The sequence below is a fragment of the Rattus norvegicus genome, chromosome 2 (genome assembly GCF_036323735.1).
Source record: "Rattus norvegicus strain BN/NHsdMcwi chromosome 2, GRCr8, whole genome shotgun sequence".
NCBI classification, from domain to species: Eukaryota; Metazoa; Chordata; class Mammalia; order Rodentia; family Muridae; genus Rattus; species Rattus norvegicus.
In genome coordinates, this window is record NC_086020.1 from 24,811,550 (window position 1) to 24,838,826 (window position 27,277).

General features: G+C 45.2%; 1 protein-coding gene across 2 annotated transcripts in view; it reads right to left on the reverse strand.

Annotated features, from left to right (window-relative positions):
- Nucleotides 1–3,458: 3,458 nt before the first annotated feature.
- The window catches only part of Ckmt2 (creatine kinase, mitochondrial 2), a 30,504-nt gene continuing 6,685 nt past the window's right edge, over nucleotides 3,459–27,277 (reverse strand). The window contains exons 1-10 of one of the 2 annotated variants that reach the window (XM_063282573.1): nucleotides 22,067–22,119; nucleotides 18,167–18,338; nucleotides 16,270–16,468; nucleotides 14,890–14,985; nucleotides 14,260–14,481; nucleotides 12,859–12,944; nucleotides 11,449–11,572; nucleotides 10,470–10,604; nucleotides 8,600–8,725; nucleotides 3,461–3,718 (exon numbers count right to left, since the gene is read on the reverse strand). In XM_063282573.1, the coding sequence (XP_063138643.1) occupies nucleotides 3,599–3,718; nucleotides 8,600–8,725; nucleotides 10,470–10,604; nucleotides 11,449–11,572; nucleotides 12,859–12,944; nucleotides 14,260–14,481; nucleotides 14,890–14,985; nucleotides 16,270–16,468; nucleotides 18,167–18,318 (1,260 nt within the window). In that variant the 5' untranslated portion in view covers nucleotides 18,319–18,338; nucleotides 22,067–22,119 and the 3' untranslated portion in view covers nucleotides 3,461–3,598. Of the gene's footprint in view, nucleotides 3,719–8,599; nucleotides 8,726–10,469; nucleotides 10,605–11,448; nucleotides 11,573–12,858; nucleotides 12,945–14,259; nucleotides 14,482–14,889; nucleotides 14,986–16,269; nucleotides 16,469–18,166; nucleotides 18,339–22,066; nucleotides 22,120–27,277 lie in introns of those variants that run through there. The other variant, NM_001127652.2, reaches the window with a different exon arrangement.

The following is a 27,277-nucleotide window of genomic DNA, read 5'->3' on the forward strand; positions in this document are numbered from 1 at the left end:
ATCAGCAATATTGTCTGGGTTTGATGACTGTATGTATATGGGCTGGATCACCAGGTGGGGCAGGTTCTGAATGGCCATTCCATCAGTGTCTGCTCCAAACTTTGTCTCCATATTTCCTCCTATGAATATTTTGGTTTCCCTTTCTAAGAAGGATTGAAGAATCCACACTTTGGTCATCCTTCTTCTTGAGCTTCATGTGGTCTATGGATTGTATCTTGGGTAATTCAAGCTTTTGGGCTAATATCTACTTATCAGTGAGTGCATACCATTGTGATTGGGTTACCTCACTCTTATTCTCACACTCAAAGAGCTTCCACTTGTCTTTTGGATATCTCTCTCAAATCAAGTTCTTGTGGCTGCCTTTAAAACACACCTAGGTTCTGTGGTATTTAACCTGCATGAAGAATGGCCTGCTTAGGGTGGGCTGCATCAGCTCAGGAGAGGGGATCACATTTCCCTCCCCACAAAAGAGTGCAGATGTGATTTCAGGTGATAGCTGCTTCCTGGTCAGACGCTGGGGACAGCACACTTTTAAAAATCTCCAAGAAGCTCAGCGGTGGAGGCGCACGCCTTTGATCCAGAAACTCCAGAGGGAGAGTCAGGCAGATTTCTGAGTTTGAGGCCAACCTGCTCTACTGAGTTCCAGGACAGCCAGGGCTACTCAGAGGAACCCTGTCTCAAGCCCCGTGGTTCTGAACCTCTACGTGGATACTGACAGCATAGGATCTTGGTGTGATTAAAAAGCAGTTGTGTGATGTGATTACATAGCTGGAAGTCATGGCTTCCAGTACAAGTCCTTCTACCTCATTTTTCCCATACAGCATCTCTTATAACATCCACCATAACAGACACTGCCAATGTGCTTGTTCCTTGTAACAAAGCTTTAGCTCATCAAAACTTTGTAAAGAGAATCCTATCTCTAAATGCTTGGCAACTTTTGGGAGGAGTGGATATTCTCATATGTAGTATTTGTATGATTGTGTAATCAATACATTGTCTAAAGATGTCAGAAATATGTATCAGAAAAGTAGGAAAAACTTTAAAAAAGGCTAAGTTATAGACCAAATGTTCAGGGATATCTGGTAAACCTGGCTTTACTGATTCCTTCAGAATGGAAGGTTTGTTCTGTGGAGTAAGGTCACACATGAACTCACTCCTCGTAACACACTGACAAGCAGCCACGTAACTGAGGATGCGTGAGCCAGGTGACGTCAAGATTAGCTCTAAAGGTCTGAAAGCAAATGAGCATTTAATGCAAATGTCACTGTGGCCCAGAAATGAATTATATATACCATGGAGCGATGAAAAGGGAGAGTGTTGTTGTCTGGTTCTGCTCTTGCTGGGGCTGTCTCGTGAGATGACAGATTAAAGGCTTGCTTTCTTTCTCCATCCACAAGCACACACAACATGGACTGTTTGGGCTTTTTCTTTTTCTTTCTCTCTCTCTCTCTCTTTTTTTTTTTTTGAGAAGGGAAACGTTGGCATATATATCAAATCTCTTTAGATCCTTCCTGCTTATATCACTTTAGCTATATGATTTTGCCTTCCTTTATAATGTAGCTCACAAAAGCTTTTAGAAGAGGGACTACCATTGTTGATGATAAGGGAGTATTCAGAGGTAATAATAATAATTTTTACTTTTTATATTTATTTAGCAAATATGTAAATGATGAATTGAGTACTTCTGAGTAAAATTTTCAAATGCTAGTCTTTTTAATCTCCTTAAAGACCTAATGAAGTAGCTATAACTATAACTCCTCTTATTAATTACAGAAGAAACTGGAGATTAAACTATTCACTGTTCTGAGTGGAGAGGTCAGAACTCGTTCCCCGCAACATGGATGTGCAGCTAATGAGACCCAACCATTAGTCTTTACTTTCTTTCTTTTTTTTTTCTTGCCTCAAGTTTATTTGTAAAAGCATCAACGGACACTGGCCATCTGCACATAGTGTGTAGGTAGGTGTGTCACAGCCGTCCGTCTGTCTTCACACTGGCAGGAGCCTTTTCTATGGGGCCTTCACAGGGGCCTGGGCACCCTTGGGAGCCTGAGCTGGAGCTGAAGCCTGGGCCTTAGCTGGACCTTTGGACTCTGCCTTGGTTTGAACCTCGGGCTTTGGTTAACAGAGCCTACGACCCTTGGCCATGTAGCTTCAAATCAGCTTCCTGTGAGCTTGGGATGAGCGATGAAAGCCAGCCGGCTGATTTTGCGGCTGGAGCCCTTTGGCATCTTGGGCTTGATGGCCTGGGGCTTCACAAGGGCCTTGATGGCCTCTGCTCGTGCTCTCATTCACTGCCTTTCCGTTGTTGGCCTGCATCTTCTTCAGGCCTTTCTTGTGTTTCTTGGCAAAGTGCATGTTCCTCAGAAACTAGGGGTCAACTCCCTTAAGAGATTTGTAATCTTGTGACCAGGGCTCCTTGATATCATTTCTGTGCCATTTGTGGGACTGGTTGTGTGTGCTGTGGTTCTTGGATTTGGCCATGTCTGCCCGTCACCTGAAGTTGGGCTCCCTCCTCATGCTTCACCTGTCAGTTAAACCAACTGCCTGCCACATCTCATTCAGCATACTTAGCACGGTGTCTCAAACGTTATCATTTCGGTTTGCTTTCAGAATTCCTACCACATTAAAATTCCTCACTCCAAAATTAGAGTCATGCCTACTAGCACCAGGACTACTCACTGTCTGTTTCTGCACTTGAACTCAAGGAACATACGTGGAGACAGATTATCTGACAGCGCTGTAACGCAATGGTGACGTAATATAAAATGCAACCCGATCCCAGTCCTGTGGTTCAAGCTAACATTTGTCTCATAATTGCTATGTCTCGTAGTTGCTATGTGATTGACAGCTCCCACCACCTCCATCCTCCTTCAGGTTGCAGGTCCTGCAGCAGGGAAGGAGGAGGAGAAAGCAGTCTGGTCTGGGAATCCAATTTGCAGACTCTGGAGCAATCAGTTCAACATGGTCCGTGATGGACAGATCCCTTGCTCGAAGCCAGCACCACCGGGTAAAGCTAAATATTCGTCACGGACTTAGGCTCTAGGCGCCCTCCGTGTTAGCCTGTTTCCCTGCCTGCAGCTGAAACCAGAGCACTTGCCACTACCTTCTGTAGTCACAAAGCTTTCCTATGGCTCGGCTTGCTTGAGTTTGTAGCAGACACAGGTGACAGGGCCAACTTGCAGCAGCAGGCACAAACCAACACACGGCCTCTGCTTGTCCTTAAGTGAACTCCCTTTTTCAACAAGTTTCCCCCTGCCCAGACTTCTGAACAATTAATTATTGTATCTGCTCTTCATCTCCAGTGATGTCCACAAGGCATTGGTATGGGGCCGCTCACAGTTACCATCTAGACAGTTGACCGTTTATCCAAATGTAGCCCTGAGACCTTTCCTTCTCGCTGCCTGTAACTGGCATATGGGCCTTCTCAGTATTATTAAAAATCAGAGACAGGACCCAAGGATATTAAGGAGAGTTTTATTGTAAAATAGCAGTACCTACAATTTTACATGTTTTCAAGTCTACAAAAACTCTCAGAGCAGAGACTTCCTGTGTCTGTCATACCAGCAGACACATCACCCAGAACCTTGGCAGGCTAAATTCACTTCCTGCCAAACTGAGGCAGGGGAGGCGGCACCTTGATGTCCTGGCCTCTCTCCAGCTTCTTTTCACAATCCACCAGGTAGTTGACTCCGTCAATAACAATCTGAACAAGCTCAACCTGGGGGGGGAGGGGGAGGGAGGGGAGGGGGAGGGAGGGGAGGGGGAGGGACGGAAGAGAGAGAGTCACAAGGAGGAGACATAATGGAGAGAAGGAGGAGGCATTAGCTCGAGTGGAAGCTCCTGACGAGCCCTGTGGACAGAGCAGTGTTGGTGTACGTGTGAACCGTCTGCTCAGCAGAACTTTACTGTAATGGGGGCATCTGTGTGAGGGGAGGCATCCCGAGGCTGGGGTCAGGTGTGCAAGTGGAGGGATAGCATAAGGATTTCTCTCAAGCTTTCCTTAGGGTGGGGTTGCTGTGAGAACTTTTTTATACTTGAAAATCATTAGTTTTCCTCACTTGCAATATTCCTTTCCTCAAAAAATACTGAGTGTTTGTGTGAGTGTGTGTGTGTATGTGTGTGAGAGAGTGTGTGAGTGTGTGTGTGAATGTGTGTGGAGTGTGTGAGTGTGTGTGTGAATGTGTGTGGAGTGTGTGAGTGTGTGTGTGTGAGTGTGTGTGTGTGTGGAGTGTGTGAGTGTGTGTGTGAATGTGTGTGGAGTGTGTGAGTGTGTGTGTGAATGTGTGTGGAGTGTGTGAGTGTGTGTGTGTGTGGAGTGTGTGAGTGTGTGTGTGAATGTGTGTGGAGTGTGTGAGTGTGTGTGTGAATGTGTGTGGAGTGTGTGAGTGTGTGTGTGAGTGTGTGGAGTGTGTGAGTGTGTGTGTGAATGTGTGTGGAGTGTGTGAGTGTGTGTGAGTGTGTGTGGAGTGTGTGAGTGTGTGTGAGTGTGTGAGTGTGTGTGGTGTGTGTGTGAGTGTGTGTGTATGTGTGTGAGAGAGTGTGTGAGTGTGTGTGAATGTGTGTGGAGTGTGTGAGTGTGTGAGTGTGTGTGTGAGAGAGTGTGTGAGTGTGTGTGTGTGAATGTGTGGAGTGTGTGAGTGTGTGTGTGAGTGTGTGTGTGGAGTGTGTGAGTGTGTGTGTGTGAATGTGTGTGGAGTGTGAGTGTGTGTGTGAATGTGTGTGAGTGTGTGTGTGTGAGTGTGTGTGGAGTGTGTGAGTGTGTGTGAGTGTGTGTGTGTGTGAATGTGTGTGAGTGTGTGAGTGTGTGTGTGAGTGTGTGTGTGTGGAGTGTGTGAGTGTGTGTGAATGTGTGTGAATGTGTGTGGAGTGTGTGAGTGTGTGTGTGTGAGTGTGTGTGTGTGGAGTGTGTGAGTGTGTGTGTGAATGTGTGTGGAGTGTGAGTGTGTGTGAATGTGAGTGGAGTGTGTGAGTGTGTGTGTGAGTGTGTGTGGAGTGTGTGAGTGTGTGTGTGAGTGTGTGTGTGTGAGTGTGTGTGTGAATGTGTGTGGAGTGTGTGAGTGTGTGTGTGAGTGTGTGTGTGAGAGAGTGTGTGAGTGTGTGTGTGAATGTGTGTGGAGTGTGAGTGTGTGTGTGTGAATGTGTGTGGAGTGTGTGAGTGTGTGTGTGAGTGTGTGTGGAGTGTGTGAGTGTGTGTGTGTGAATGTGTGTGGAGTGTGAGTGTGTGTGTGAATGTGTGTGGAGTGTGTGAGTGTGTGTGTGAGTGTGTGTGGAGTGTGTGAGTGTGTGTGTGAGTGTGTGTGGAGTGTGTGAGTGTGTGTGTGAGTGTGTGTGTGAGTGTGTGTGTGAGTGTGTGTGAGTGTGTGTGTGAATGTGTGTGGAGTGTGTGAGTGTGTGTGTGTGAGTGTGTGTGTGGAGTGTGTGAGTGTGTGTGAATGTGTGTGAATGTGTGTGGAGTGTGTGAGTGTGTGTGTGTGAGTGTGTGTGTGTGGAGTGTGTGAGTGTGTGTGTGTGAATGTGTGTGGAGTGTGAGTGTGTGTGTGTGAATGTGTGTGGAGTGTGTGAGTGTGTGTATGTGTGTGAGTGTGTGTGGAGTGTGTGAGTGTGTGTCTGAGTGTGTGTGTGAGTGTGTGTGTGTGAATGTGTGTGGAGTGTGTGAGTGTGTGTGTGTGAGTGTATGTGTGAGTGTGTGTGGAGTGTGTGAGTGTGTGTGTGTGAATGTGTGTGGAGTGTGAGTGTGTGTGTGTGAATGTGTGTGGAGTGTGTGAGTGTGTGTGTGTGAGTGTGTGTGGAGTGTGTGAGTGTGTGTGTGAGTGTGTGTGGAGTGTGTGAGTGTGTGTGTGAATGTGTGTGGAGTGTGTGAGTGTGTGTGTGAGTGTGTGTGTGGAGTGTGTGAGTGTGTGTGTGAATGTGTGTGAATGTGTGTGGAGTGTGTGAGTGTGTGTGTGAGTGTGTGTGTGTGGAGTGTGTGAGTGTGTGTGTGTGAATGTGTGTGGAGTGTGAGTGTGTGTGTGTGAATGTGTGTGGAGTGTGTGAGTGTGTGTGTGTGAGTGTGTGGAGTGTGTGAGTGTGTGTGAGTGTGTGTGTGAATGTGTGTGGAGTGTGTGAGTGTGTGTGTGTGAGTGTGTGTGTGAAAGAGTGTGTGAGTGTGTGTGTGTGAATGTGTGTGGAGTGTGAGTGTGTGTGTGAATGTGTGTGGAGTGTGTGAGTGTGTGTGTGTGAGTGTGTGTGTGTGGAGTGTGTGAGTGTGTGTGTGTGAATGTGTGTGGAGTGTGAGTGTGTGTGTGAATGTGTGTGGAGTGTGTGAGTGTGTGTGTGTGAGTGTGTGGAGTGTGTGAGTGTGTGTGAGTGTGTGTGTGAGTGTGTGTGTGAATGTGTGTGGAGTGTGTGAGTGTGTGTGTGTGAGTGTGTGTGTGTGAGTGTGTGAGTGTGTGTGGTGTGTGTGTGAGTGTGTGTGTGTGGAGTGTGTGAGTGTGTGTGTGAATGTGTGTGAGTGTGTGTGTGTGTGAGTGTGTGTGTATGTGTGTGTGAGAGAACGGGAGCTCAGTTCCTATTCACTTGCTCTTCATACACAAAGGAAAGCTTGAGAGAGAGAGAGAGAGAGAGAGAGAGAGAGAGAGAGAGAGAGAGAGAGAGAGAGCACACAGGTATACATGTGACATCAGAGGACAATGTGGGCAGTTAGTTTTGTCATTTTACTATGTGTTCTAAAGTTGAGCCTGGGTCATCGGGCTTGTGTGGCAAACACCTTTATTTGCTTAGCTATCTCTCCTGGCTACACACATTTTTTTTGAGATTTATTTATTATTGTTTTACTTAACATGTGTATATGTGCGTGCCTGATAAGAGTTTATGTATACTGCATCCATTCGAGTGCCCACAGAAGCCAAAGGACATGAGATTCTTACAGAAGTTTGCACCACCGTGTAGGTACTGGGAGCTAAGCTTGGGTCTGCTGTGAGAGCAGCGATTACTCTGACTAGTAACTACTCCGTGTACTTTCCTTCATCAGCCTGTTGTACAGAAGATGGCATGATGACATCCATGTGTGGTCTTCAGATCCAGATTCTGACCAGCTTCTCAACCCTCTGAGCACTGAATGTGTTCATGAGACAGACACCCTTATTTACACAGTGGGTGGAACAGGCCTCACATCGGATGGAGCTCAGTTCCCGTTCACTTGCTCTTCACTCAGAAGGAAACTAGGGCCTTGAGGGAAGGTTGGGCTGGAAAGCCAGTTACGTCTAGATGAGCCCATGGTCCTGTGTTGGATGGCGTATGGTGAGGTGGGCCCTTATTTCCTTCTGGTGGGCTCTGTTTTAACCTTATAGAAAGGAACATGGTCATATTTAGCTTTCTTGAGTCCTTTCATAAGATTATATTCTGTCTAGAGCCCTGATTCAAGTTATACAGAAAGTAGGTTAAAATGCCAATCAGAAAATGTTAAGCATATAATGGAATGTCTTTGCCATATAGTCACCGAAAACCATGCTTTTTTTTTTTTTTCTTTTTTTTCAGAGCTGGGGACTGAACCCAGGGCCTCGAGCTTGCTAGGCAAGCTCTCTACCACTGAGCTAAATCCCCAACCCGAAAACCATGCTTTTGGATACCAAAGTATTTTTTTTCTTGTTTTGCTTTGAATTTTTGTTTGTTTATTTTGAAAATGACACAAAATTTTTTGAAAAGGTATTTCTCCATCCCCAGTCATGTTATTTAATAATATTTACTGTTAGGCTAAAGTATTCATGAATTGTAGAACACACTATAATACAAATGTGTGTTATAATATCTCTTAAAGTTTTCCAAACAATTATTAAAAAGAGTACGAAGAAACTTAAGATAATATTTAAAATGGTAATGAGGGCTGCTGGATAAAATATATGCTTTTAAAATATTTTTAGACTTACTAGCTTTTATAAAATCCCCTAGAAATTTACAGTAAAACACTAAGTTCTGTTTGACAGTTACTCTGTAAATTGAGAGGACAACTGTATACAGTGGCCCTTCAAACTTACTCTCGTGACCTGAGGCCGTGTCCTGGGTTGAAGAAACCCCCTGTGGTATCTATCAATGAGTACTCAGTACGCAGCCGCACGCTCCCAGCGCGTTCTCCTAACTCTTCTCGCCTGTGGCTCCCACGTATCAATGAAACTGCTGTATCACAGAAGTCCCTTGACCTTATAGGCTACACTGAAGCCTTAGGAACTGTTAAGGATCTTCGGCAAGGGAATTTCAGAGTCGAGAGAGGTTTGCACACTCTCCCACTCTGAGAGCGACAGCACGCCTGTTCTCTGAGTCCACCGGGATAAACTACTGCTGTCCGTGCGCGTCAGGGAACTGCCCTTGCTGCAGATGGCTGACACAGCTCTCAGGGGGCTGCTCTACAGCGACAGTCCTGCTGGTTCCCTGACTTCCCTACAAGTGCTCAGAAGGGACTGTGTTTCTCTCTTGCATTATTTTCCATGCAAGAGAAACACTAGAATGAATGGTTAAGTCTGGCTCTGGGGAAAATGGGAGTGGGTGAGTGTAGTCAGGCTGCTGAGGCTGCTTCTGTCAGGCTGACCTCATTAGTACGTATCTCTCGGGGTGAGAGAGACTTTACCTCAGATCTACCGATCCGATCTATGTTGGAAATGTCGTACACGTCGGCCACTGCTGCAGTGTCCACGCCTCCTGTGCCACGCTTCTGGAGCCGCAGGTTCTCCAAGATCTTAGAAAAGCGTGGATCCTGGGAGAAGGGACATTGTTGAAGTCATTGAATGTGCTAAAAGGGACAGTAACCGTTGACAACGCACTTGGGCACTGGGCTTAAAGTCTTCCAGCATCTAATGACGTGGACACTTTCACCCCATCAAAGTCCACTTTCTGGTGCTATAAAAAGAAAAGTACCTTAACCAGGGGATGGTAGGGAGTGCCTTTAATCTCAGGATTCCAGAGGCAGGGGCAGGTGGGTCTCTGTGATACCGAGGCCAGCCTGGTCTGCACAAGGAGTTCCGGGCCAGCTAAAGCCACATATTGTCTTGAAAGGAAAAAAAGTACCTGACACTGGGTCACTTATAAATAATGGCTCACAGTTAGGGTGGCAAGTCCAAGGACATGACGCTGGTACCTGTTTGGTATCCGGCGAGGGTGACCTTGTTGTTGAATCATGATGTGGCAGAGGTCTCACACACACAGTGAGTTAGAATATGTGTGTTCTCGTAAACACTAATGCTAAGATCTCAGAAATCCTAATTACCTCCTGAGGTCACACATGCCATTGGTATATGAATTTGGTGATTATGTTTCTAACATATAGACTCGTAGGGGACAATTGAAGCTATCTATACTAACCCCTGAACTGCAGCGGACGGACCAAATAGCTCTAGGAGAGATAGCGTGCCCAGAGTCAGTCAACAGAGTTACAGTTGAACTTGTCAGCCTCTGACTCCCAGTTTATCTTCATAAAAATACACACATGTATTTGCATACAAATGCAAGCTTTTGTATATTTGCTATTTATCCGTACATCAGCTTCTTGTTATAATTAAAATCACAGAGTGAAATCACTTCAAATCATTTTCTTAACATTGGAATTTCGAATAACAAAAAAAATGAATACCTTCTTCTTGATAGGCTGCACATTTCTAAAATTGTTTAAGCTTCGTTGATTTATTTTGTGTGCTGTAACAGAAATGACTAGCTACCCATCAGGACTACTTTACCTCTCTCCCTAGCACTGGAGCTGAAGGTGCAGCCCTTGCTAGCTAAGCTTTTGCCACCAGAATGAGCAGAAGTGAAGTGTACCACTTCTCTTCTTACACCCGTGGACACGCCCACATGCTCTCTCCTTTTCTCATGGTCTAGAATGTGAGGGGACAGTGACTGGAAATGAGGAAAATGCCCTAAGTGTCCCCCCACACAACGCCCCCTACTGGCAGCCTCACTGAGTAAAGGAGCTGCTAAGCAGGATGGCCGGACTTGAATCCTTAGAACCCGGAAATTGTCCAATGGCTTCCTCTGTGTACCACATGCTCCCCTCAGACTGCACGAAATATGAATAAGAAATGAAAAACAAAACAGAACAACAACAACAACAAAAAAACCAAAAACAAATCGCACAAATATGGCATAACAACCTGTGCTATCTAAGTTCTCCCTCCAGGCCATGGTCTTCTCATGCATGCTCAGATGTAAAAACAAGGTGACAGGAACCCAGAGAACAGAGCAGCCCCACAACTATCCTGATTTGTTAAGTGATGGTGACTCAAAAGTGTTAGCTTTGAAGCACCATCCCCTAGTCCTGGGCGGATCCTTTTATGCTAACTAATGCAAAAGACTTTAAGCCAGACTCCGCCCCTTCAATCGTTGTTTTGGCGAAGGTGCCAAAGCTCAGGGGTAAGGAATGAACACTGATGTTTTCTCCTGCAAAGAAGTCACATCTGAGCTGATCCTGAAGGGACTCAACAAAGCCCCTGGTCACACGCCGTTACCTTGCTGAGCTTTGGGATCCTAACGTGGACACCAGCTCGCAATCCAGTTCCGAGGTTCGAGGGGCAAGTCAAAATGTATCCTAGACGTTCATTCCACATGAACTCCCAGCCTCGTTCTTGGATTAGTCGTTCCACCTACAGACGGAGTAACAATGAGCAAACGACAGACTTCTCAAATATCTGCTCCTTCGGGTCATCCAAACACCAGGCAGAGAGACCAGTACAGCACGTGAATGAAACTGTGGTGGACACGGGACTTGTACTTGGTAATTCTTCTATTAGAGTATAAATGTGGTTCCTCCTAAATGTGGCCACGTAAAAACATTTAACATAGTCCCTAGAAGAGTTTAAGCCGTCGATACTGTTTCTTATACAAAGACTGTAGGAGAGCATAGGAATTCTCTGCAGATAAACCTGTGAGAATCTATTCTGTTGTGTATCATCCAAGCCCCACACCATTCTACCTATCCCATTTCATTCACCCCATCTGCTCCTTCTGTCCTTATATCACATTTAGAATACACAGAGGAAATAGCCAGTAAACCGCAGTCCCCCCCCCCCCCAAGCCCAGAGAGAAAAGCTACCCCTTTTGGGAAATTCTACTCTGAAGATTTGATTCTTAGGAGAAGTAGTCCCACTTTGGAAATTACCAAGGTATCTTTTTTAAAATGGAAAATAGCAAGGCTAAAGAGATGGCCCTTCCCGAAGAGCCTTGGTAGCTCTTCCAGAGTTTCTCATTTGGATCCCAACACTCTTATGGTAGCTCACAACCATGTGCTGCTACAGTTCCAGGGGATCCGAAGACACCCTCTTCTGGCCACCACGGGTATTGCATGCATGTGGTACACAGGCATTACTGCTGGCAAAACATTCATACATGTAAAATAAAATAATAAAAAATGTAAAATACATGCACAGATATCGAAACTAGAGAGGTTTTATTCTGATAATTATCTAGAAGCCCCTGATGGAATCTTACTTCCTTTAGTCCACGACAGAATCGCTCAAATACGCGTTTCATATTGCCTCCCTTCTCCATTGAAATCACCCTGGTGTGGTCTTCTTCATTTATCCAGATGAGAAATGTCTTGTCATAATTATGCCTAACGAAGACAGAAATGTGGTGCTGACTGCTAATTTGCGTTTATCTCAACACATGGAAAGTCTCATTACCTCTGTAGCCTGATTGCTTCCTTTCACCTCCCCCATTCCCTGGATGGCTCTTATCTCTTAATTGTGCCTGAGCAAGTAACACAGAGTAATTCCTCGCAGAATGGGGAATAAGACTAAACCCAGCCATTAGCCATGCCGAGAGTGTTTTTACGCCCACAAGAGTACAATCCTTCCCTTCGTTCCTCAAACCAGAGGCAAAAGTTCACCTAGCATAGCATTTAGTCCTGATACCAGGGCGGGGCAGGGGCTGTTTTGACAGCTAAGAAACTCAGCCAAAGCTTGTGGTTCTTGAAAAGCATAATTGGCAGCTCTACCTGCACCCCAAGAGTTCACAGCTGTTTGCTACATAAGCCCTGGTTGTCTGCCTTCTTGTGAATCTCCCTCCTCAGGTCCTTTTAGGTAGAGTTGGGATAACCTACTACAGGAGCCGAGTCAGGCTGAGGACTGTTAGGAAGGATTTGGACACACCAGGCAACCATTTCTCCATTCAGGGTTTGTCTTAAATTATCAATATTTTTGTCTTAAATTATCAATATTTTTCATTTTGTGTTCAATTGTCCTACGTCCACAAACAGATTCTCTGACTAATCTGAAGTATCTTTTTTGAGTAGTCTGCCCCCATGCATTATTCATGCAAGCCCGCTCACATTCCTCTGCCTCTTTTAAAAAGTCTCACAACACACACATACACACTCATACACACATACACCACACAGACACACACACTCACACACTCTTACATATACCATACTTAAACATTGACACACACCACACACACACACACACATTCACACAACACACATATGCTCACATACACAGATACAATATACTCCACACACATTCCCCCCACATTCAGACACACTCACATATACGCACAGTCCCATATACCATATACACATTGACACACACCACACATACACATGTACACTCACACACAAATACATATACACTCACTCCCCCCACATGCAAACACACTCACATATACACATATGCTCAAACACACTCACATATACACATATGCTCAAACACACTCACAGATACACACACACACGCACACACACGCACATGCACACACACACAGTTTTCAATTATACCTGGCTTCCCCCATTTCGCTCAAGCCCGGCATGCTGTCAACTGCAGTTCACAGCAACCTCAGGTTAGAAGAAGCAGGTGATCTGAGACCCTCAACACACAGAAAAAAATGTCAAAACCATACCAGATTCCTCTGGCATCAGGCCAGTCACGGGCCATCCCAGCGCATGTTAGTAAAGGGGACACTGGCTTATCAAACAGAAAGTGGTCCTGTGGGCCAGAAGGGACAAAGCAGAGAGATGAGCCTGTGAACCTAGGTATGGGCCAGGTGATCAGGTTTCAACTGACAGATGAAGAGGCCCCTGGCAGTGTGTCTCAGGTTTCATTGTGAGCTGCAGCACCTTGGGAGCTTTTAAAAACAAAAACACCAATGTCCAGAGCTCACACCGAGATGAGATATCAAGTAGAGGTTCTTCTAGACAGAATCTCTAACAAGCGGGAGCCCCTGGAGACAGGAGAGGTTAGTTGGAGAAAGCCACTGTCCAGAGGGAAGCTCGTCCATAAACCGAAAGCCAGAGGGCTGCTTAAGACAGATACAGGCTTGCTCGGTAGTGGCAGGCGGGAGGGTGGCAGAGTCTACACAGTGAAGATAGAGGAGCGCCAACTAGATAACTGCCCTGTGAGGCTCGGAAAGGGGATGCTCCAGATGTCTTCTGAGATAAAGGACTCTCTTTTCTTCTTTTCTCAGATTTTTATATAAACGTTATTTTTGAAAATAACCGCCCCTTTACAATTTGTAATAGAGAGGAATAAAAGGACCCGAGTCCAACACTTGAGAGGCTGAGTCAAGAGGAGTGAGTTTGAGGCCAGCGTACACTACATACTGAGACCCTGTTTCACAAAACCCAAAAGGACTGCATTTTATCTACCCTGGAGCCAGCCAGAAGCCCACAGGCGCGCTGAGGCAGCAAGGAGTGTCTGTAGGCAGCTCCGGCTGGCGCTGAACCAGTCAGAGAAAGCATCTTAATTTCCTGCCCGGATCCTCTCAGCCTCCAGAGTTCTCTTAGGGTATGGCACTGGCATCATTCTTTAAGCAGGAGTAGATTTCTTTCCATGACTGGTTGATTTCACTTATTCATAGGTGGCAGGAGGCAGAGCCCCCAATCACCTCCACCCTCCCGTGCCAAGCCCAGCATACTGGAGTTTCCTCTTCAGACTTTAGCCATGGCTTGACACGATTTAAAGCTTCACATGTACTGGATCTAGCTGCTTCCACATGTGTGTAGCAGATGTGCAGCTCGGTCTTCGTGCAGGTTCCTCAACAACTGGAGGGGTGCTGTCCCGTAATCTGTGGCCTGCCTGTGGGTCCTGTTCCTTTAACTGGACTGCCTTGCTTGGCGTCAGTGGAAGTGGCACCTAGTCCTACAGTGACTTGATGGGCTAGGATGGGGTGATACGCGGGCTCCCTCTTGAGAAGACCCAGGCCAGTTTCAGCCCTGCCGGACTAACTGTAAGTGGGGCATAGTCAGAAGTGGGGCTCCAACCTCTTTCCAGGTAGCCACTGGGTGATTTTTCACCTACTCACATCGATGAGCCGTTGTTGATCCTGCTCTGTCATCTCAGACAGCTTGTAGTAGCGACCAGCCAGATCCCCTTTGAGGCCCTCCAGGGCAGTAATGGCCACATTCTCCACCTCCCTTCTTTCTGCCCGAGAGCAGGCAGGAGGCAGGCTCAGCCCGCGGATGCTGCGGCCAGTGCGTACCCGAGAGGACAACACATAGCGTTCATCAAACTGCCCGTGAGTGATCTGCCGGGTGGAGCAGAGTGGAGGGTCACCATGGCAGCCACAGAGCACAGTCCCCTGACCCACAGCTTGCCTGGAAATCTCACGGCATTGCATCACAGGGAGTCTGGAGACAGACCTCCAACCCTGGGGCTTAATCTTAACTAAGGTGGGATTTGGAGTAGGTGGTTTTAGTTGCGGTAAAATTCTGTAGGAAAGTTTAAAGTCCCCATCAATTAATTGTCCCCCAGAGTGTCTTAAAGGAAGTTATTAACCGTCCTTCCCCCCACCCCCAGGATACATGATGGAGGTAGGGCGTCTTAGACCTTCCAGGTACATTTCATTGAGGGGGCAGCTCTTAGCTCCCCGCTTCTGCCTGTGAATTCAGGAAATCCTGCATTATGGGGGAAAGAAGTGGAGCCTGGAGCCTACCTTGGATGCATCCAGGTCAGTAGGATGCTTCATCACCCTAGGGTCATAGCCATTGTGCCTTAACTTGATGACAGGATCAAAAAGGTCAGCAAACACCTACAAGCAAGAATATTCTATAACTGGCTCGCCTGTCAGCAAAGGACTCTTGCTTTCACCTGTCCCCTTCCTCCTTGAGGGCTCAAGGGTCAGGTTTGATGGCGTTCTTTGAAATTCTCAATGCTACCATGCATAGACTAATAGAGAAGAATGGAAAGAATAAATGTACACAAGAAACAAACACACAAACAATTGTTCTGTGGCACCTCCTTTTTGAGAGAGAACTGGGTGCTGGACTCTGTATTTAATCTCTTCCCTAAGGATTCTGACAAACCACTAGGTGAGAAAATCTGGTGGTTAAGAACTCATTTTCTGCTTTGTGAGCTAAAAGAAGCCACCAGCTCATGGGCTAAGCACATTTTGGGATCAGAAGAAAAAATCGAGCTGTAAGACTCAAAGGAAAGCATGAAGTCTGTCGGGAAACCCAGCTGGACAAAGCAAGGGTCCCTTACCGAATCAGGACCTGTCTAGACCCAAACCAAAATGAACCACATAGGCATGGGCAGTCTTTAGCTCAAATACAGCCAAGAGAAGCTGTGTTTCATTACAGACTACTCTACAGCCTTAGATGCTATGGGCAGTGGGAAGAAGGACATTGGGACCAAAGAGGCAGCTTTAGTCTGAGTCTCTGTTATAAGCTAATGGACTGCCATTTTGTTTATTCAGATTGCCCCTTCTTGTCCCTTGACAGCTGCTTTTCTGAGATTTAGTTCTATGACAGAAGAGTGAAAAGAGCTGAGGGAGTCAGGCTGCGGGACTCTGTTACAATGAAGAAGCTTCTCTGTGTAGATGGATGTAGAACTGAGTTCTGTTACCAGCAGACACTGCTTCTCAGCACCAAGAATCCAAGAAACTTGGTGAACCCAGGAATTTGTGCTACAGTAATAGAAAGATAAGTCTCCAAACTATAGACCCACAGTCCACCCAATAATTCCCGAAACAAACACTTCAATGTATTTCTGACGAATATACACCATTCGATTTTATTTAATTTTTCTGTACCAACACAGCCTTTAAAGCTTAGAGAGCTCTGTCATGCCACTAACCTCTCTTTGAGGAAGGACAATGGCATGTTAGCAAAGAAAGCATCATCCCTAGGAAGCTATACATCTCGTAATCCCAGAAAGGATTCCCAGTGGTTCTAAAGGAGTTGACTTCTTTTATTGGAGTCCTTCCTGAGAATGCAAAAGCTGACTCCAAAGAAAGATAAAGAGCCCACGATAGTACACCTCACCCACATGCAAGGTAGTTCCCAACTCTAGAATCAGCAGCCCATAGTCTTACCTCATACGACTCCTCGTCACCAGCCACCATGCCCACAGTCTTAATGAAGGGGTGGCCGGGGTTGTCCACTCCGGTTTGGATGCACTGGTCCAGGGTATAGCCACTGGGTGTCATCTTGTTTCGGAGTTTGGCATAGATGGTTGGGGTGAGGCACTCGGCCATGCAGTTGTTATGTTTTCGAAGGTCAGGATAGTCTGCACTGTGGGAGGAGAGAGGCTGTGCTCAGTAGTGCCCAGGTAAGGGCTATCAAAGATTCAGTTTCTCTGTGACCTTTAACCAGGCTCTCTTGGTCCAGTGAACAGAGGGAAAATTAGAAAGAGAGGCCTACATGTCCTGGCTTGAGTAAGCCAGGCTTACGAAAAACCTGTGCTGGTGATGATTAGGGAAAAGGACATGGTTGGTCCTGCATGGTAGGAAACTTGTGATGCTACAGAAGCTACAAAGGGAAAAGAGGAAAGGAAGTCGGAAAATGAATTGAAAACATGCAGGTTCCTCCTCCACTCCACCCAGTAGTGGTGATAAAATACAATGACAGTCATAGTTTGGTCTCTAGGGTCTGTGGTGTGTGTGTGTGTGGAGGAGAGGGAGGGGGAGAGGGAGAGGGAGAGGGGGAGGGAGAGAGAGAGAGAGAAGGAGGAAGAGGAGAAGGAGGAGGAGGAAGAGTAGGAGGAGAAGGAGGAGGAGGAGGAGGGGGAGGAGGAGGAGGAGGAGGAGGAGGAGGAGGAGGAGGAGGAAAAGAGAAGAGAGAGAACTACCTAAATGTTGCTCGCTTTGCTATAGAGAGAGCTTTATGACAACAGAGACCTGGCCTCTGTCTTCAGAACAGTGCCTAGCATAGACTCACGCATTTGATAAATATCTGTCAGAATAACACACAGAAGGCCACTACATTGGATGCTGTCTTATCCTGGCCATGTACTGTTTGAAGAATATGAACAGAAGAGTACCATAGACTCAAGCGCAGGTCTCTCCCTCAGTGATTCCTGGGGTGCACGGTTGCTCTGATTCCCTCAGAGACGGCAATTTTATCAGAATCTCAGAGGGACATCTTGGTTGTTTTCTCTCTTCTACCCCAATCTACATGGAGTCCTAGGGCATCATCATACTGTTCAAACCATTAATTGCACTAGTGACTTGGACACAGTGAGGTCCTCACCTTCTGCATGCCACTCCTCCACATCCTGTCCAAAATGTCCTTTAATGATCACACTTAAAATCAATACTGTGATCACATTTCCCAGGACACAGTAGAGCAGTGAGTGAAGCATGGGTCTCATCCTAAGGGGCCTGGTTTGCATGTGGCTGCACTAAGTGCATGGATTTGGACTTAGTAATTCTAAAAGTTGCTAAAATGAATCACAACCCATGGGAAAGGACCCAACATACATGTTACCAGATAGTCTCATAACACAAGTGCTCAACGAATGCAAGCTATCACTGTTATTCCTATTTAACTAGATGGCAAGCTTCAGGCAGAAATGACGATCTATTCCTTTGTGTTTGTTAGGTAACTAGGCTTAATTAGTTTGAAAAGAACCTGATTTTTAAGTTTGACTTAGCCATTTAGAAAGGCAAAAGGGATTCCCAGGGACTGGAGAGGTGGCTCAGTTTAGAGCACTGCCTACTCTTCCAGAAGACCCAAGTTCAATTCCCAGCACTCACATGGCAGCTCACAACTGCCTGTGACTTCTGTTCCAGGTGATTTGACAATTTTCTGGCCTCTGTGGGCACTTTATCCATATGGTGCATAGACATACCCTCAGGCAAAACACCCATAAAATGAGATTAAGAGTAAAATAAAGAAAGAAAGAAGGATTTTTCACTGACAGTTTTCAACAGAAGAGATCACATTCTTCTAGTTGACATTCTGAGTCCTTTTAAAGCCAGGAGGACTCACCTTGGGGGAAAGAGCTTGTGCTGTTCCCGGGCATCAGCAGATACCTTCTGCCTATTCAACAGGTAGCCCGTGGTCAGGGCACTGGTTCCCAGTGTCGTAAACAGCAGAGATGCATTTCGGCCAGTTAGCAACTTAGAGAAGGCACTGGCCATCCTTCTTCTTGGTTGAGTGTCTGGAAGCAAAGAAGCCATATCAGATAGCATCATAAGACAGTTCTGAACCCAGCATGAAGAGCTCCAGGGGAGAGCACGACTGCTTGTTTTATTTATCTGTTTCAGACTTTCTGAATGCTCACCCCGTTTTCTCCAGTAATTATAGCGAAAAGTCAACAACAGTTATATATTTCTAAATATTAGACAAACTGAGTGTACTTTGGACTTTCCAACTACACAAGCAGACTCTGAATAGGATAGATTTCTGGACTTCAAGAGGTATTGAAAATTTCTGAGGATCATTGTCCCACTTTACATACCCCATACAAACTTGTGTCATAGCTCAAAGTAACATGCAAACGCATTTGGGTTATCTTAAGAGTGATTGTCCTTCTGACTTGAAAGGTTGAGGTGCCAGCAGTATGTGTAGGGTGGCGGGACTCCTGAAAGGGGGTCAAGTGGTTCAACCTTAACAAAAATTCATCCCTTGGCTCCTAGCAGAAGCAGACTCAAAATCTTTCTTAAAAATATCATATTTGGTTTAGGTTTTGGATTCTTGCAGATTAAGATTAAACAAACTCCCAACCAACGATTACCAATCATACAAAAAGGTATAAATAGGAAGACAAAAGAGAATAACAACAGACTTAGGCCTTCTATGACTGAAGATTGTGGGACTGCCAGACAAGAGCATAGACTGGCTCTAGATAGATGTTTAAGTAACAAAGCTTTTATAATTATTACATTATTGAAAACTTATTATGAGAGTTATACTTATGACCAAGCACCAAGAGACTATTAGGAATGGCCAAGATATCCAAGCATGTTGGTCCATACATATCTATACACTTAGGAGCATTGCTCTGTGTTTGAATAGTGAATTTTAGGCTATCCGGAACAATGTGGTGAAATCCCGTCTAAACAAATAAACCAAGAGTAAGAAAGAAAAAAAACTTGAAAGAGAATAAAATTATAAAATCAAACTGTTGGATACAGCACAGTTGAACAAAGAAGGAAAATCTGAGACCTAGGCTAGAGAATATGACTGACAATTACAATGGGAAAGTTAGATACAAACCGGAATGAAGTCACAGGAAGAGACAAGAGGAAAGAGAGGGGATGTCTCAAGGAAATGGCTAAGCACCATCCAAGATGGATAAAGCGCATGACACATAGTATAATACAATAAAACACCCAAGAAAAGGATCCCTAAGCAAATGCTTCTGATCAGACGCAAAGATACTAGAAGCAGAAAGAAGACAGTTCAGTTACGAGGAAATTGTAAATATCAGTTAATTTTGTAGTAATGCACCCAGGAAATAATTTGTTTAGAGATGAAGAAGCAATGAACTTATTTCATGTGAGAATGAAAAAAAAAGTACAGATAAATAACAAATCAATAACAAAGGACCTACTAAAAAATCTTCAAGAAAGAACATGCCAGTGAAGGGAAGGCTGACATGCGGGTAAAGAAGAAAACGTAGATAGATGTCAACCTGCTCTTATATGATTCTCAACAAACCAGGAAAGCCAGTATTAAATATGCACAGAAGAATCCTGGTGCACATGGTGCTGCTCAGAAGTCATGAGGGCCAGGCAGCCTCTCAGGACTCCATCAAGAGCCTCTTAGCATGAATCTCTGAGTGGACAACAGTGAAAGGCACCCCTCAGTACTTTCCCACTGTGTGGTCTATGATGTCCAGTTAAGGACAGCATGGGTTCTTCTAGCCTTGGGCATATCCCTGGGTCTTTACCTCAAGATACCTCAAGCTTCGGTGAGCTGGTTATTTCAAAGAGTTTGTTGGTGTGTACCACTCTGACTGAAAGCCGTAGCCATCCGGCGAAGGTTAGACCTCAAGTAGGGTGTGGTGTGTCAGTACATACAATTCTACGTGATTGAATTTTCCATGATTGAATTTTGGGAACTGATGAGCTTCCAGCTGCCAGGCTTCTCCCAGGAAATTTCTACTAAGCATCAAAGACGTTAAACATTTATGAAGTTGTTTTTCTACATTGGCCTATGAAATGACTTACCAGACGCCTTATTTTCTACACTAATTCCATATACAATTCCCTGCATCATAATGATGGCACGAATGTCTAAAATCATCGTGACAAGTCATTTTTCGAAGTTGTTCTAGAGACTTGAAATGGCCAGACGCTGACCATTTCACGTAGACTTCTCCGCCCTCTACAGGGCTTCGGTGCTGCCAGGATTCTTTACAAACTTCAAGGATGTGGAGATGTGGTAAGGCGTCCTGGCCCTCATGTACAGCAGGTTACACTAACGCTATGCGGTCACGCTCTCGGTTCTGCTTCCTAAGCAGAGAGACAAATGTCGCTCTGAGGTTGATTGTAAATTCGGCAAAGGGAAGAAAGTCATAACCAAATGCCCTCAAAGCCTTAGGGGTCCAAGAGAAAGGTAGAGCATGCTGTCCCTAAGATACCAGGAGACATGTTCATGTCTACAGATGTGGCAAATCTCTTTACCCGTGGGTTTCTTCCTTTTAGTTACCTATGGCACTCACTGGCAGGAGGTTTTCTGAAGAAGTAGAGTTAGGAGAGACAGAGAAGGAGTGATTTCTACAGAGAGCCTGGAAACAGCTGGTAATTCCTTCCTCAGAGGCTGGCCCATGGGTGGGCATCTGCCTCAGAATACCACTCTTAGGTATGTCACTACACCCAAAGCTTCGTTTTTGGAAATAATTGATCTGATTTACTTCTAAGAGTTCCAGTACTCCATTAAGTTGTGTGGTCTGTGTTACTGATGCAGGGGAGGCCTTGATGGTAGCAAGCGAAGCAGTCCTGAGAGACAGCTAAACTCCAAGCTGCAGTTCCTTGTGTGCTTAGCATAGAACTCAAGCTTTAGTGAAGTGAATAATTCCTGTTTCTCTGATTCTGTCTGGGGTTTGGGGTGCTGTTGTTTCGTTGTTGTTTCTTTTGTTTTTGTTTTCTGCTGTTTTTTTTTTATTATCGTTTGCTTTTGCTAAGGTTTATAGGAATAATTGAGTTCTGCTACTAAAGAAACAACTGACAAACTTGGGGGAGAGGTTGGACCAATTGTCTCTCTGACTTTTTGATTTGGGAATGGCCATTCTGCTCCCCTGAGATCCGTAGCCAGTCTTGTGAAATCTTTATCAAACCGACCCTAAACTTGGTAGTTGAAAAGCAGGACAGGCAGCACACTGCTCTGCTGTGCACAGTTACAGCTCCAAGTGTTATTGAAGCAGTCTCTGAGTCAGCTTCCTCTTTGGCACATGGTGAGTAGTTACACGATAGGACAGAGCTTCCACTGTACAACAAGCTCTAGTCAGCCAGGATTGCTTTGTAGCCTGTGTCACAATGCTAGCCAGCTGCTTCAGAAATTGCTCTGTTCATTTCTCAGACTGGCCCTGTTTTCTAGCCTTAGGTCTCTCATGGTACCTACCCAGAGAACACTTACTTATTCATTCATATAAATTCCAGTATGTCCTGGGACCCCTGGTGGCCTAGCTCTGGTGTCCTAGCCCAATAGGAAGCATGCAGTTCGTTCAGGGACTAACTCCTGACTGAGGGGTTCCTAAGTGTCAAGTACCTTGATAGACAGCAGAGACAAGATGACACAGTTATAAATGTGTTCTTTGGGGACTCCTAAGTTTTCTAGGAATGATGGTTAAGAAGCACAACAAATGAAATAATGATATGTGTGGATAGATGCTGGAAAGGAAACAAATGAGAGATTATCCAGGGGATCTCAAACGATGCTTACTTTCAATAAAGCTCAGGCAAGGGAAACAGAGGGTCCAAGGCCTTGATGCTGGACAGACCTGATTGGGAAAGAAATGTAAATGGCATTGCATCCAGGCAGAGGCATTTAGAACCTTCAGCACATTTGTACCTGCTCCAACCAGGGCAGGCAAGCAAGGAGACTGATGTCTTCTTTACTCTCAAGGTCATGAAAGCCCACACCAGGGAACCCTGGGGCTTGGTGGGAAGAGCAGGTGATGTGCGTTTAGATGTGACAATGACTTATGATTTCCTTGGCATGTGACATCTGGGTAACTCATCTTTTGTTTTTAATTTTGTTAGTTAAACAGCCTGGCACCCTGTGCTTGTTGAGAAGACGCAGAGAGCCACATTAGATCCACAAAATCTCATGCCTTTCTCCCAGGGTCACAGACCCATTCAGACCACGAAACAAGATGAAGGGTTGTCAGGAAGAGCCAAACACGATGGCTTTCACAATTTCATAAAATCACATCCACTTCACGCATATGCCACTCGGGCCTGCCATTGGAGACTGTTGCTAAGGACACAGTTGTCAGCCTGACATTCAGATTGGCTCTAGAACATTTGCGGTCTTAAAATCTCTCTATTACTTCTAAATGTTGATTTTTACTCTTGGGCCTCTGAGGGAAATTAGACCGAGCTGTCTTGGCAAAGCATTGTCATTTTTTGGGCTTCTCGATGTTCTTTCAATGAGGACTTTCGTGCCTCTATTCTCTGCCCCACCCGGCTGTAACCTGGTGTCTCAGTGAACAACGTTTCCTTCTACCCCGGTGGGGTGTTTTGCTCTCTTGGCACTCACAGGCTGGTTTGGGTCTCACAGTACTTTTCATCTTGCTGGTGAGCTCAGTTCTCACACGTCTCCCTTCACGTTAGGGAATCCCTGTTCATTGTATGGTCCTGGTAACGAGTGTATTCTTCCAGCCCAAGAAGTTCCTTCTATTGGCAACCATTCCTGAGCATGGTTAGCTGATCAGTTAGAATCCCCTCCTTAACTTTATAGAATCCCAGTCACACTTTACATAAGGATGCTGTGGTCAACACTGGTTAACAGGGATGATGGTGGGCCATTAAGGTTGTAGCCAAACCACTCCAATTGCCTAGTGATGCAGTGTTCCTCATAAGGACATAGCACTGTGTGACACATCATAGACATACCTGTGGCGATCCCTTCATAAACACACGGGCTCCCACAAATATAAAAGCATGGCATACAATGATTGACAAGACGGAATACTTGGTAATAAGTGGCTATATCACTGTTCTTTTTATTTGTTATGATATATTTAGTCAATATTTTTTTTCCGGAGCTGGGGACCGAGCCCAGGGCCTTGTGCTTGCTAGGTTTAGTCAATATTTCAACTGCAATGCTATCAGGTGAAAGTTTCACTTCATCTCATGTTTCCTGGTCTTTTGATTGCATCAAGAAGCCATGCAGTCATCAACTTCTATCCCAGTGGTTCTCAGCCTTCCTAATGCTGAGACCCTTTAATACAGCTCCTCATGTTGTGGTGACCCCCCAACCAAGACTGTTTTCATTGTACCTCATACGTGTAATTTTGCGACTGTTAAGAATCATAATGTAAATGCAAATCAAAACAACCCTGAGATTTCACCTCACACCAGTGAGAATGGCTAAGATCAAAAACTCAGGGGACAACAGATGCTGGCGAGGATGTGGAGAAAGAGGAACACTCCTCCATTGTTGGTGGGATTGCAAACTGGTACAACCATTCTGGAAATCAGTCTGGAGGATCCTCAGAAAATTGGACATTGAACTGCCTGAGGATCCAGCTATACCTCTCTTGGGCATATACCCAAAAGATGCCCCAACATATAAAAAAGACACGTGCTCCACTATGTTCATTGCAGCCTTATTTATAATAGCCAGAAGCTGGAAAGAACCCAGATGCCCTTCAACGGAGGAATGGATACAGAAAATGTGGTACATCTACACAATGGAATATTACTCAGCTATCAAAAACGATGACTTTATGAAATTCGTAGGCAAATGGTTGGAACTGGAAAATATCATCCTGAGTGAGCTAACCCAATCACAGAAAGACATACATGGTATGCACTCATTGATAAGTGGCTGTTAGCCCAAATGCTTGAATTATCCTAGATGCCTAGAACACATGAAACTCAAGACGGATGATCAAAATGTGAATGCTTCACTCCTTCTTTAAAAGGGGAACAAGAATACCTTTGGCAGGGAAGAGAGAGGCAAAGATTAAAACAGAGACTGAAGGAACACCCATTCAGAGCCTGCCCCACAGGTGGCCCATACATATACAGCCACCCAATTAGACAAGATGGATGAAGCAAAGAAATGCAGACCGACAGGAGCCGGATGTAGATCGCTCCTGAGAGACACAGCCAGAATACAGCAAATACAGAGGCGAATGCCAGCAGCAAACCACTGAACCGAGAATAGGACCCCCGTTGAAGGAATCAGAGAAAGAACTGGAAGAGCTTGAAGGGGCTCGAGACCCCATATGTACAACAATGCCAAGCAACCAGAGCTTTCAGGGACTAAGCCACTACCTAAAGACTATACATGGACTGACCCTGGACTCTGACCTCATAGGTAGCAATGAATATCCTAGTAAGAGCACCAGTGGAAGGGGAAGCCCTGGGTCCTGCTAAGACTGAACCCCCAGTGAACTAGACTGGGGGGGGAGGGCGGCAATGGGGGGAGGGTTGGGAGGGGAACACCCATAAGGAAGGGGAGGGGGGAGGGGGATGTTTGCCCGGATACCGGGAAAGGGAATAACACTCGAAATGTATATAAGAAATACTCAAGTTAATAATAAAAAAAAGAATCATAATGTAAATATCTGTGTTTTCTGATGGCCTTAGCTAACCCCTCTGAAAATGTCTTTTGACCTCCAAAAGGGCCATGACCCCACAGGTTAAGAACCACTACGCTAGCATCTAGTCTTATGGAAGTAGTGTATGATGTTTGCATGGTGAGAAATTGTCTAGGCATGTGGACATCCGGTCATCTTGCCATTTAGAGACTCATGGCTGTGCTTACATGCAGCGTCTGCCCAATTTCAGAAGGCAGATGCTTCCTGCCTCCCAAGCGTCCCGCTCAGGTGTCACTCATGGTGGTAAGGAAGACAGGACCTTGCTACATCCATTCCCAAGGGTGCTTCTATATCTGGCCAGCTGCCTTGCTTTGAGAATTTCTCTTTTCTTTTCCTTTCCTATCTTTTCCTTTCCTTTCCTTCCTTTTTTTTTCTTTTTCTTTTTTTGAGAATTTCTCATTCTTAAATCTGTTACCTCACAAGACCAGGCCCTGCTTCCAAACTAATTTGCATCCCTTTCACAATAGATTCTGACATTCTCTGCCCATAACAACAGACAGGTAAGGTGTGGGTTTTGGTGTTTCCATGCTCAGGTTCTCATGTCTAGGAGCTGATTACCAGCTAGAATGTCCAGTCTAGACTCTTAACTATCAGCCACAACAGGCTGTCAGTGTCCTGGCTACCACTACAGCCAAAAGAGCCTTCCAGGATAGCACAGAGATTAATGTTTTTCTTTTCCCGGTCTTCCTTCCTTTTTATCATCACCACCACCACCATCATCATCTTCATCATCTTCAACGGTATCATGTTCGTCATTTGTCTCTGTCTCACACAGAGCAGGAAGATGGTGTTGGAGACAGATGAGTAACAAGTACTGAGAGCTGAGGAAACAGTACTTATGTCTCCTGCCTCCTCAGAAATTGTCTTCCACAAAATATAGGGAAGGAAAATTAAAGTATTATTACTAAATACTTAACCAGTAACACATGTCTCAGGGCCTCCACTAAAAAGATTCCATTAAGAAAGTGGTCTCACCCTTTCACACAGCTAAGCAGACAGAATCCATTTTAGGCATTGCTCAATGAAACAGGGAAGAGGATTTGGTGGCATCATTGTCCCACAGGAGTCATCCAAATGTCATTTCAAGACCAGGATGCCATGTGTGTTAGCTAGTCGTTTTTATCCAAAGAATAGTTGTCTTTAGTTAGTTCTGTACGCAGCAGGTAAGTCTATGACTCTAGAGCCAGGCACCTAAGACATTACCTTCCCACTCTAAACAGGAAGGCCAGCTTCCACTGGCGATGGTTTTCCTCCAGGTCTGTGTTCAGAGTGATGGTTCTGGGTCACAAAACTGGCTGCAGCCTTATTTGGTTTTGTTGAATCTTTTTGAGACAAGACCCTGTCTTGCTCTATAGCTTAGATTGACCGTGAATCCCCAATCCTCCTGCCTCTGCTTCTAAAGGGACTTACAGGTGTGCACCTACTTTAAGTTTACAAAATATTTACAATATGTTTCAAAGAAACAAAGGCATACCTTTTTTTTTTAAGAAAAAGAAATGCCCCAAAGAAGCAAAGGGATGCCTTTCCTCTGCTCTAGAGAATATGATTACGTCTCCCCAACTCTCTGGTGTGCTAGAGAGTGTGAGGTAAGAGGAGGGGAGTGCTGGCAGGATGAGAAATCACTCAGACCGAGCCCTCTATCTCCAAGGGAAGGCAGAGCTGGGAGGCAGCTTTCTTGGCTTTCACATCCACATCCACACTGGATAGATTCTTACTGAATGCCTGAGTTGGTGTCATGGAGCTCGGTAGGCTATCCAGGTTAGCTAGTCTAGCTGTAGTACAGACATGCTTTCTCCTTTGGCTTTTTAAAAAAACCAAAACCCAGAGCACACATTCAGTATTGCCTAACAGTAATTATTATAACACCTTTTCATTTGTCAATAACAGAGAAACGCAAAAGTAGAGCTGGAGAGTTGGCTCAGTGGTTAAGAACACTGACTGCTCTTCCAGAGGTTCTGAGTTCAAATCCCAGTAACTACATGGTAGCTCATAACCACCTTTTTTTTTTTTTTTGACCCAATTGGTAAGATATAATTGCCCACTTAAACATACAAAGCCCGGTACCATCCATCCCTTAAGAACATTGATAACAACCTGTAAATATACAGAGCAGAATCTTAACATCACCTGCCATGGCTTCTCCCCTCTCTCTCTCCTGTCTCTCCGCTCACAACCATCTTTAATGGCATCTGATGCCCTCTTCTGGTGTGTATGAAGATAGCTACAGTGTACTCATATACATAAAATAAATAAATCTTAAGAGAAAGAGGGAAAGGAAGGAAGGAAGGAAGGAAGGAAGGAAGGAAGGAAGGAAGGAAAAC